This window comes from Fundulus heteroclitus, chromosome 7 (assembly GCF_011125445.2).
Source record: "Fundulus heteroclitus isolate FHET01 chromosome 7, MU-UCD_Fhet_4.1, whole genome shotgun sequence".
Taxonomy (NCBI): domain Eukaryota; kingdom Metazoa; phylum Chordata; class Actinopteri; order Cyprinodontiformes; family Fundulidae; genus Fundulus; species Fundulus heteroclitus.
In genome coordinates this window covers 20,989,571-21,001,949 of record NC_046367.1, presented here as the reverse complement: position 1 = coordinate 21,001,949, position 12,379 = coordinate 20,989,571, and the positions used below count along the sequence as shown (strand labels likewise).

General features: G+C 40.0%; 1 protein-coding gene across 5 annotated transcripts in view; it reads left to right on the top strand.

The window, feature by feature from the left end:
- The window catches only part of sytl5 (synaptotagmin-like 5), a 62,557-nt gene that overhangs the window by 44,534 nt on the left and 5,644 nt on the right, over positions 1-12,379 (top strand). For 4 of the 5 annotated variants that reach the window (XM_021317465.2, XM_021317462.2, XM_036139164.1 and 1 more), the window contains exons 9-16: positions 843-943; positions 1,569-1,664; positions 6,019-6,084; positions 7,611-7,789; positions 7,902-8,004; positions 8,097-8,258; positions 8,364-8,472; positions 11,922-12,063. In XM_021317465.2, coding sequence (XP_021173140.2) covers positions 843-943; positions 1,569-1,664; positions 6,019-6,084; positions 7,611-7,789; positions 7,902-8,004; positions 8,097-8,258; positions 8,364-8,472; positions 11,922-12,063 — 958 coding nt within the window. The remainder of the gene's footprint in view (positions 1-842; positions 944-1,568; positions 1,665-6,018; positions 6,085-7,610; positions 7,790-7,901; positions 8,005-8,096; positions 8,259-8,363; positions 8,473-11,921; positions 12,064-12,379) is intronic. The other variant, XM_021317466.2, reaches the window with a different exon arrangement.

The window sequence follows — 12,379 nt, the reverse complement described above, 5'->3', positions numbered from 1 at the left end:
TCTTTCTAAAGAACAATTTAAACGGAGAGTAAAATTGCTGCTACTTAGTTGTCTGAATTTTCCATATGGACTTGTGGTCTAAATAATATTTTAAACTGTTTTATATATTGAAATGTTGTTGTTTTTAAAATATATTTGTTATTATGGAGACTCATTAAGCCCCTTGAGGGTTTTTCAGCAGTTGTCCATCACATTTTCTTCTTTTTTAGTGAAACATGATTCTGTTTTTATGTTTTGTTGTGAAAAAATAAATAAATAAAAAAAATAAAAAAGACAAGACAGGCTATGTATGTGGGCGGTGGGCTTGTTGGTGCCAGACAGGCGGGTCCAATAATTTCAGAGCGTGCGGATCTACAGGGATTTTTTTATGCACAACTATTTCTGTGCATCACAAAAAGAGTTTTCAGAACAATAGCAAATATCCAGTGAGCATCAGTTCTGTGGACAAATAGGCCTTGCTGATGTCCGAGATCTGAGGAGAATTTGCTGACTGGTTTGAGAGAAAACAGGATATAAAGACATCTACGCAGCACCTGAAGAGACTACATTCAACTGCTCTGCGCTTCTAGAGACTCCAAGTACACAACAAAATTTATTTAAGGGCTAAAAAGTGGATTTTGGATGATATGTTCCTCTTAAAGAGGACATTAGCACTTTGAGCAGCAAGTTTAAAATGGCTCAGAAACAATAACAAAAAGACTTACATCATCAGGGTAAATCTTTGACAGGTATAGACCTCAAAGTTTGAGATACTTTCATTTTCTGCTTCAATTTGACCAAATTTGAAATGCTGTCTCTTTCTTTATTCCTCTGCACGCCCCGTCCTCCCCCCCCTGCACCAGATCACAGCCGCTCAGAGATGGACCTGTCAGCTCCGGGGTCTGAGCTCAGCGACGATGCCCTCAGCCTCAGAAGCCGCTCGGTCCCCGGGCTCAACCAAGCGGTGAGCACCGTCGCTTCATCTCATCTTTTCTGCTCCGTGAACGCACTTTCAGCAACAATTCAACCCCAGACACAGCAAAAACTCTGATTCATCTGACTCTGAAGTTAACGAATGATGAATATTCAGCCCAAACCTCCCTTAAATTCCTCACCTGCGGTTTTACTATATTGTGTAACCGCATCAAACTTGGGATGTGTGGGCCGACGAACTCGCCGGGGTCCGTCCGCTGTGGACCTGAATGCTAATTTCACATTGGAGCTCACTTCAAAGAGCATCTAAACACATGTAGTTTGCAAACAGGTGGAGGATGCGGCGGTCAGTATGGAGCTGCTTTGTTCTATCTTCAAGGATTTGCATTTGAAGCGGTTCAGAGCAACACTTACTGATTATTTTCTTCCTTTGCTTACCCTTCCAGTCATGCTCACTGGTTTACCGTAAAAGCGTTGTGGTTCTAAACGTGAAAATCAAATTACCACGCTGTGTCCGGACATGTCTGATTGAATTTATGGAGGCCGGGCCCGGCTGCGTCCGCCCACTCGGCTTGCTGGCAGAAAGATGAACGGGGCAGATGCTGGGATCCAGATGTCAGGCTCATGTGATTGATCTGAGCGCTTGTCGTTCGCAGGAGTTTTCTGACGACGATGCAGAGGAAGACATCGACGCCCTGATGTCTGCACACAGCCTGAACAGGAGCGGACGCCTCAGCAACGCGGCATCCACGGTAACACCCGAGCTGAACCTGGCACAAACACAGACGCATATGCTCGGCCAAGTCCAACATCAGATAAGGTCCTTCTCTGTGTGTACACACGCCCCGAGAGTAGGAGAGGCATTCTCTGTGTTGACAGTTCCATCACTAGATGAGCCGTGTCAAGAAAACCTCCCACGCTCAGAAACCTGCTGTGTTTCTGCAAACTACCGCGGCACGGTTTTAGTGTGAGAAGGTGGAGGCTTCCTGCTTTGTGCCGTCCTGGTGACATGCATGATGAGTAATGTTATTTTACAGGTGCTGATGCTATAATTAGAATATCATGAAAAGGTTGACTTTTTTCAGTAATTCCACTCCAAAAAGTGTAACTTGTATATTATATTCATTCATTACACACAGCCTGATATATTTCAAGTGTTCATTTATTGTAATTTCGATGATTATAACTGACGATAGAGTTAAGTTAAATAACCCCTTTATTCTGGAAAGAAAAAAAAACACAAACACAAGTTTAGACTCTTCCATCAGAAAGAGGGCAGAAGAACCAGGAGCATGAGACTTCTTTACAAGCTTGAGTTCGACTGCCCCGCTACCTCTGTCTTTTCTGTCTTTTATTGTCACACATCACATGGGGTCAGGAGGATTTAATCACAGTCTTGAGTTTACAACATGGGGGTTGGAAAACAAAGAAGGGAGCAAGTTTCATTGCGGGTGATGATCAAATCACCAGCTTCATGCACAGTTGGATAAAGGAGACGTTCCTTATCTGGGGAAACCATTTGCTCTCCCTTATCTGAGGTTAAAACAACAGAACCTTCCTGAAAGCAAACTCTTAAAACAAACCAAACGCTTGATAAAAATAAAATGATTACATTTACATTTTTATAACAACTGACAACTAATGAAAATCCCAAATTCAGTATCTCAGAAGATTAGAATATTAATTAAGACCAACACAAAAAAAAAGGTTTGCAAAAATGTTGTCCCACTGTCAAGTATAAACATGAAAAGAATGAGCATGTACAGCACTCAATACTTTAGCTAAGGCTCCTTTTCCCTGGATTACTGCAGCAATGCGGCGTGGCATGGAGACGATCAGTCTGCTCAGGTGTTATGAGAGCCCAGGTTGATCTGATGGCAACCTTCAGCTCTCCCCCATTGTTAGGTCTGGCTTATTGCATCTTCCTCTTCAATATACCGCAAATATTTTCTATGGGATTAAGGTCAGGCACGTTTGCTGGCCAGTTAAGAACAGGGATACCATGGCCCTTAAAGTAAGTACTGGTAGCTTTGACACCGTGTGCAGGTGCCAAGTCCTGTTGGAAAATTAAGTCTGCTTCTTAATAAAGTTAGTCAGCAGCAGGGAGCATGAAGTGCTCTAAAACTTCCTGGTAGACGGCTGCGTTGACCTTGGACCAGGAGTTAAGATCGGTTCTTCAAAGACCAAGACTGGGCCCTCTGAGGCCAAGGCCAAGACAGAATCTTTATAATTAGACTAATATTTTGAGACATTTTTTCTTAATAATAATAGAAAAAAAACCATTTTACAGCACAAAATGCAGAATTAAAGCACATTCATTCTTCAACTAAAACTACATTTGGGTATTAAATAATCATCATAATAAACTAAGAAGGATATTGCATCATTTGTAATGAGGGTCAGGGAAGAGTTCTCCAGTTCTTTTATTGTTTGAATGCCTGTTTGCATAAACCTCTCAGTAATTTGATCATCTACTATGTCTAAGACACAGTAGAACTCTTCTCTGTAAAAACACAGATGATTCAGATGTAAACTTGGTAGCTTCAATACATTTGTACTCACTGGTTTTTAATGCAGCACTTAACGTGCATTAAATGATGGTTTTATTTAGTCTTGTATATTTTTATGTTTTTAAGCTTTTAACTTTGAATTATTGCTGTAATGTGTCATTTCTGTTTGCAACACTTTAGCCAACAACAGTTGTTTTTAAAGTGCTAATAAATTAATTTTGAAAAAATAATTTTCCACATCTGGGAAAGTCAACAGGCACAGGATGGCCTACTAAGGGGTCGTTCACAATTTTCAGTAAAGCAATGCATCAAACCCTGTCTACCATGTAGAAAATATACCTACAAAATTAAAAAGGTTATATGGATAACCTATAATCATTCACAACTGCATGCTGTGTTTTGTGACATCTGTAGAGTAGTTGTGTAACGTCCCATTGCATTAAACGCACCACTCACAAAGTAACGGCTGTGTTTCAGAAGTTGACGTGCATGAGCAGGAAACTTCAGGCGTTAGCTAAGCAGTTTTTCTGAGCTGATATGTGTTGTTAAAACTGATCAAAATATCTTGACACAGCTGCTATCCTACTGATTTTATTTGAGACCTTTTTAACATGCAGGAAATGGGTTGGTGGGTGGGGCGGGCGGGGGTGGACTAAGCTGCTCTCTGAAACTGGCTGGAAATTGTGAACAACCCCTTACATTGTTACTTCTTCATGTTCTTCCTCAGTTGATTAACCCCCCCCCCCCCAGTGAACACAGCCTCAGCGAAGTTGCTTTTTAGGTCCCCGGGGAGTCAGAGTCGTCCCCATGTTTTTGTCTTTTTACACAGAGGCTTGAATCTACAGAGTTCAGAACAACATAACCTCAAAGCTGAGCGTTTCTCAGCATTACAAATGTACACATAAACATGTAACTTACGTGAGAAGCAGACAGCATGAATCTACCTTGCACTACAAACATGGTTGAACACTCTTCTGCAAACTTTTTTATAAAACTGCTTTCCTCCTGCACTGTTACGTTCTTATCACTGCTGCACATTATATTGTAATGTTATTTTATTTCAATTGCAATCTCATTACATTGCCGTAAGCTGTTTGCAACGAAATTTAATTTTGTATGCACAAAATGACAATAAAGTTTGTCTAAATCTAAGTGTAAGTCTTTGCCGGGCTGGTGTGGAGTCCACTTTTTGGGAATCTCTCCACATTTTTTAATGAGTTTTGTTTCACAATCCTCTCCAGGGTTCAGTCATGCCTGTTGCTTGTACATTTTTTTTACCACATCTTTTCCTTTCCTTCACCTCTCTGTTGATTTGCTTGGACAAAGAGCTCTGTGATTTTTATTACAGTATTATTACTGTGAACAGCCAGCCTCTTTAGCAATGGCCATTTCAAGGCCTTTGCATGTTTTTAGAGTTAATTAGCTGCTTAGAGTATGTCACCAGGTATCTTTAATATGGGACCTTTTCACAATTTTCTGTGATACTGAATTTGGGGTTTTCATTAGTTGACATTTATAATCATCAAAATTAAAAGAAATAAACACTACAAATGTATCAATCTGTGTGTAATGAACTAACATAATATACAAGTTTCACTTTTTTAATGGAACTACTGAAAAAAACTACTTTTTCATGATATTCCGATTGTATGACCAGCAGCTGTAATTGGATTACTGAGCGATTTCTGCTGCCAGCTATGTAGAAAATGTAGTTATGGTCAAAAAGAGTTTTCTGTTTCAGAAACATTTATTTGTCCGTATCTTCTGAGATTTCTGTCACATATGCTTGTTTTATCAACAAATATTTGGAACAAATAGACAATCATATTAATTCAAGGTTACATATTGACCTGTTGCTTTAAATGCTTAATATATGTATGGGTTCTATACCATGCAAAGCAATTTACATACAGTGTCTTTCAAAATTATTCACGCCTGTGGATCTAAAGCCACAGACTGGTTAGCTCCATGCCACACCGTGTTTATGCAAATAAATCATGCAAAAGGAGCCTTAAATTAAGTACTGAGTGCATACACTGTGCTGTACATGGACAGATGTCTCAATAGGCTTAGGTTTCTGTAGTATAAATCATTTTTATTGCCATTTAGTCATATTCTAAATTTATGAGAAACATCATTTTCAGCTTTCATTTGCTGTAAACCCTAAAATTGTGAACTTGTATGTAAGTAATTTGCATGTAAGCCAAATTACTGAAATAAATAAACTTTTTCAGTTTTATCTTTAATTTATTGATGTGTGCGTCCAATATATAAAAAGTACCCAGTGTGTTCTGATGGCCTGGTCTGCTATATCCGGCTTCCTCACTCTCCTGCTCATCTCTCTGGTTCGGTTTAAACATCTCGCTGCACTTCTTATCTGCTGTTTGTTTGAGCCGTCCATCGTTGCTGATTTTCGCTGCTGATTTCCAACCATGTTTAATCTCTGTGGTTTCGTCTGATAATCACCACGGTAACAGTGTGTGTATGATGGGGATTTTGGGTGTCAGAGTCGGGGCTCTATCTCTAATGCGTCAACATCCTCTGTTCCTTTCCTCTTTGCTTTCTTTCCTCTCCTCTTGGTTTGTTATAAATCCAGTCCTCCACTCCCGGCACAGAAAGGAGGTGGGGGTACCTTAATGTCCCCGACTCGGATGCTGAGACTGTAAGTCTCCTCGTTTCACATTTCTGCATGCTCCCGTTTCTCCTGCTGCATTAAAGATACAGCGGCAAAGCAATGAAGCACGAATATTACACGCATCACTCAATAATACATAAAGGTTTTTCCTGCATATACCTGCATGCTCGGTGGATATTCGTGCTCACACATTCCTCTGTTGTTTCATAAACTCCACACATTAACAAAAAAAGTAATCATCACAGTTGGTAACTGCAGGTTTGAGGGAAGCAAACTTCCCGGAATGAAAACAGCATTTTTCTTTTCCCTGTTAGGTTCAGACGGTTTTATCTCCTCCAGTTTACCAGCAGTGAGTCTCATTTAAGAGTTAATTAGCTGCTGTGTGGCCATTATGGTTTGGAGTCTTTCCATTGTGAAATTAAGTTTGCAGGTACATATTGTAGAGACAAAATCAGGTTTGGTACTTCAGCCTGTAAAACTCAATCAACGCAGCATCTCTGATGAGCCTAAACATCCCCTCATAATGCTGCACTGTTGTTACTTTTATATGGTTCCATCATGGATTTCTATTTGTCTATTCCTGTTTCCTAATATCTGTTTCCTTCTTAGGTTGTTTGGATAAACAGTGGTGGAAAAAAATGCTTCGATTCTCTAAAGATTCAGGTTTTTTTTTTTTTTGCACTTAAACGTTTCAGATCGAACACATTTTAACATCAGGCAACAATGACCTTAGTAGAGCTGAAATGAGTTAATTTAATGGAAAATTAAGCATGTCCAAACCCACCTGGGTGTTTGAAGAAAAAGGGGTGATTTCCCCTTGTAAAATTATGAACTGACACACAAGCCGGATTTCTGTCATACGTGGAGAATCAAGATATCCCTCAAATGAAACCTGTCTGGCAACACGAAGTAGGATTGATGGTCTCAAAGAGCAGCACATCATGTCCTGATCTAAATAAACTTAAGATCCAAAAATAAAGTCATTGACATCTTACAGTCTAGAAAAGTTTTATAAACCATTTTAAGGTTTTGACGCTGCTGTGAACCACATTATCCATTGCAGACCTCACTTGCCTCACTTGCCTCAGTATATATATATATATATATATATATATATATATATATATATATATATATATATATATATATATATATATATATATATATATATATATATATATATATATATATTAGAAATACATTTAGGAAGTTTTAAATAAAAACAGAGAAACTAGATCTGTACATGGAAGTCTATTTATGTGTATATTAATTGGTTCATCTCATATTATTACCCACAGTTCACTCATGTTTTAGTCTATTCTTCGATTAAATCTTTTTATTTGATCTTTTGTTGTTCATTTCTTGATCTTTGTTCCTCATCCTGAACATGATGGTTTACCATATTCTGCTGTTGTCATAAACACCGGCCACGCTTTGTTTTTGTGATGTAATTCCTCAGTCTATCTGTATTAACCATTAGCTGTCGTGATAATTACGCAGAGATCTCCGCCTTTTGTCCCTCTCACACTTTATCTGTTGTCTTGCCCTCACAGAGCAGCCTAAACAGCATGATGAGCATGTACAGTGAGACCGGTGACTATGGAAATGCCAGGGTGAGCGGCGAGATCCTCCTGAACATCAGCTACAGCTACAAAACAGGCGCCCTCAACGTTCTGGTGAAAAAGTGTTACAACCTGGCAACCGGAGACGAGAGGAGGCAGCGCACGGACGCGTAAGAGTGTTTTGGAGATTATCGCCTGACAACTGATAACATTTTGCTCCAGATGGATTCGTCTCAGTGTGGCACATGTGGATAAAGACTCTAAAATATGTCGTTGTTGCAGTTATGTGAAGACTTACCTGCTTCCTGACACATCGCGCCAGAGCAAGAGGAAGACCAGCATCCGACCCAACACCATTAACCCCGTTTTCAATGAGAACCTGAGAGTCAGTTTCAGAAAAAAAAGCTTTAATGATGAGTCTGAATGAAAGAGACCCTATTGAGCATCTGCTAGCTGTTGTTTCCCTGTGTTTTTCAGTACGTGATCAGCCACTCGCAGCTGGAGACCCGCACCCTGCAGGTGTCTGTGTGGCACCACGACCGCTTTGGATACAACAGCTTCCTGGGAGAAGTGGAGCTGACCTTTGATTCCTGGGAGTTCGACTCGCAGATAGAGGAGTGGTACTCTCTGCAGCCCAGGGTAGGAGCCGGAGGCAGAACACATCCGTGTTCGTCTTACAAAGCAGTTTCAGATGCTTCAGAATACTTTGTGCATGTATGTGTGTGTGTGTGTATGTGTGTGTAGGTAGAGAGCAGCATCGACTCCACGATGCAGTACAAAGGAGAGCTGACCGTCGTGTTGAAGTACATACCTGCAGAGAAGAACCTCATGCTGCCTCTGGACCAGGTTCAAGGTATGTCTGAGATGATCGCTTCAGTGATTCATCAAGTTTCTGGCATAATTCTGACTGGTACAATTGACCAATTACTTATTTAAGTTGTTTGGTTCCCTGGCACAGAAACGGCGTTTAATCACACTCCACAAAGGTTTTCTGTGTGTTTCGGACTTTTTAAAACCCAGATAATGGGTGTGGACGTTCAGAAACAGCACGTGAAAACTAGAAACACCATTACCACCGTCCACAGTTAAGTGAGTCTTGGGTCGGACTAAAAATGTGCCGACCCAAGAAATAGGCCAAAGCTTCAAAACCAGCATTTTCAAGCTCAGCTGAAAGTTGCTGCTGCCAATCTGGACAAGCCAAATCTCTTTATTGAGCTTTTTGGCAACACTGACAAAAATAATGATCCAAGAAGTCAAGACGAGGCTTTTAATCCACAGACCACTGTACCAGCTATCATGCATGGTGGTGGTAACATCATGCTGAGGGTATGTTTCACTCCCACTTGCACTGGTGCTTTGCACAAAGTGCATAAACTATAGCTAGATCGCCTAAAAGGCTGAATCAGTTGGGTGTCTCAGCAGGACATTGATCCTAGTTTTGGCACAAATAAAGTAGGCTGATATTAAGCTTCTGGACATGTCCCTGACCACAAGCCAGGCTGAATCAGTTGGGTGTCTCAGCAGGACATTGATCCTAGTTTTGGCACAAATAAAGTAGGCTGATATTAAGCTTCTGGACATGTCCCTGACCACAAGCCTGTTGAAAATGTGTGGTCTGTGCTTGAAAGCGGTCAAATATCCAGCCAGAATTAAATCTGACTTGTTAATGGTTTCAAAAAAAGTGTGTTATTGAGGTACAGTTTGCAAAGGTACATCTTATTAGTAGACATGCATAGTTTTGACTGTGGATTGGAGCCCAATCTATAATAATAATAAAAGATATGCACCTTTTCTCCTTGGTAAAAGGTGGTCAAATAAATCAACAAAAGCCCACAATTAATATGACATCAATGCCCTTGATAAGTATATGACAACTTCTGACCAGAATCGTAACTTATAATAATTTGGTATTTAATTTTAGCCTGAAACAGTTAGCTGCTATTTAAGGTTATTTTTCTAGAAGTTTGTTGCTGAAGTATTAAAGGAAGCTCTGAGGGTGAGGACAGTGTTTGGCAGCGCAGCACGGGTTTGTAATAATGAGTAACCCGCCAGCGAGCATATCATTTTTAACAAGCAGGAATACAATTTTTCCCCGACCCAGTCTGAGCTATAATTAAACACTCAGTTCCATCTGACCTAACAAGTCGCTATTAAAAAGTTGTCTTTACTTGCTCTCATTTCGCCGGCAATTATTGCAGAGCCAATGAAAGATTATGTTTTTTTCACTCCTTGCTTTTCTTATCTGGCTTCCTGCTCGTTTCAGAACCTAAAATGTTTTTAGTTGGGAAGAAAAGCTGATAGATTTTGTACAAATCAAAGGCTGAAATCTAATTCTGTCTATCCTTTTACAACATTTACAAAAAAATAATTGAAGACATGGTATCAAATACCTAAAATCTAGAAGTTGTTTGACATTAAAGTGTCGTTTTGGAGGCTTTCCAGCAAGTTAGATCAAGCATTTTGTTGTTTTAACTCAAACGAGCTTTTCACACTTGCGGTCCGATGGTTGTTTTGTTTCTGATTAGTAGCACTTTGAAGGAATAATTCAGCTTTGAACTGGATGTAAATGAGGTACTTAGGCCCGTTCTGTGTTTTACCTGCAGCTGACGGCAATCAGCGCAGTCTGAACAACCGCTACACTGGACAAACTCTAATCTATTTCTATAAACAGGTGCTGAAGCTGAATTTATTTCCCCCACCGGAGAACATCCTGCACACACACACACACACAAACACACACATCCACGCAAACACTGATTTCAGCCTAAGTATACACTCCAACCACCACTTTACTCTGCTAGCCTTGTTGTAGATTGCTCCCCTTCAAATCCCGCATACACCTCCTGCAAAAACTGTAATTTATCAGGATGGAACCGCCATGTTTCAACATTAGAGTCATACAATAACACAACTGAATCACTGAGGCTGCAGCGGACCAGACATTCGCATAATCTGAAAGGTGAAAGGAGAACGAGGAGTTTTAATTGTTTTAGAAAGGCTCTCAGGCAGTAAGGCACATCGTTGACCTTGGTTAAAATGAGACGGGGTGCTTTTGTGCCATAAAAACCTTTTCACAGTTGATCCATTGTAAATTAGACGGCTTGAATGCTCACTCAACAACGACCGCATTAACAAATGTCTCTCTACTGGAAAAACCTCAGCATCACGGGCGGGCTAAGTCTTGCTTAGGATTCGTTTGTTTCCTTCCCTGCATGTCAGGCCCAGGGCTGTGCTGCCATTTAAAGTCAATGCAAAGCATCGCCACCCTGCTTCTAGATATGATTCGAAGGAAATGGAAAGAGAAGTGTGCAATAAATGTCCCTCTTTTTTCAAAAATTGCTGTACACTTTCAGTCTTGGCACATTTTTTCCCTATCAACAGGAAATCCTAATTGACTCGCTCTGCCCGTGAAAACTTTCCATGCTCTCATCATGGTTCATATCACTTTTCGTTCTTAAAGGGAAATTTGAATCGTTCTTTTTCCAAGGCAGAAAGATAATAAAAGAAAATCTAGAAAACCAGCACTGCCAGGTTCTTCAGAAATTTAATTAGTGGCACAATGTATGAAGAACATGGGAGTGCTGGGTTTCTAGATTATTATTTTTTTTGCATTATTCCAGAACCATGCACCAATCTACTTCCCCTTTTTTTCTTTTTGGAGTTGTGAAAGTTGATACAGCAACTTCAATCATTTAAAAAAACATTTGCGAGTAGAACTTTGAATCAATTGTAGATGAAAATTATTCATACAGTACTGACATATAAATGCATCCCCACTAATGTTTGGTGAAATGTCCTAGCAACCAAGTTGCACCTGGATTACATGCTTTTTATTTTGTGTTGCCTTCAACGAGCTTCTGGCATAATCCTGTTTAATGTGGAGCTGAAGAACAGACCACCTGGGAAACACTTTCTCATTTCTCAGAGGGCCTTTGAAGCTTTTAAAGCTTGTGTTTCTATGGTTATGGTCATTTTTCATTAATAGCTGAAGTGATCAATGTGTGTCAATGTATTTATTTTATTGTTTGTGCTTTTTGTCATTTCCTTTCAGATGTAGAAATGTTGAGCCCTCTGAGGGTTCTTCAACACATTTCTTCCTGTGGGTTTTGTTTTATTTATAACTAATGTTTTTGAGTCGTCAGCACCTAAAAATGAACTCCCTCACATCTGAGATGAAACCTCTCAAACATACAGCTTTTAACTCAACAATCCTTTTGGGTATCTGAAGTTTTTGCACAAAAAAAAAAACATGCTGACAACCTTTTTTTTCTGTCTCTTTGTCTGTGTCTTCTCACCCTTTAGCAGTGAAGAAGAGTTTCCTCAAAGGCAAAAAGACGAGCAGCTTCACGCTGCCTAAAGGGGGCATGGTCGAGCTGCTGGTCAAAGGGGCCAGAAATCTAACCGCTGTCAAGTCTGGAGGCACCTCGGATCCTTTTGTGAAAGGGTGAGGTTCGATTCAGGTCAGAGTTTGAGAAGCTAGGGGACACATTTCCTGTTATTTGTTCACACAATCATACACCTCGGGGGTTAATTTATTCTGCACGATGGATGGATCTGAAATAGCCAACTGTAATCATCAAAATCTTAATATATGTACAGCGATCCTATAGAAAAGTAGACCTTGCAAAGTCTGAGAAAGGTGTGAATGATTTCATTGCACTCCAAATCTGAAGCCAAGTGTGGAAATGTGAGTATAGAGAAACATTTGAGTGTTGAGATTGTATTCCTTTATAATCAAAAGGATCAGGATGTTCAAAATC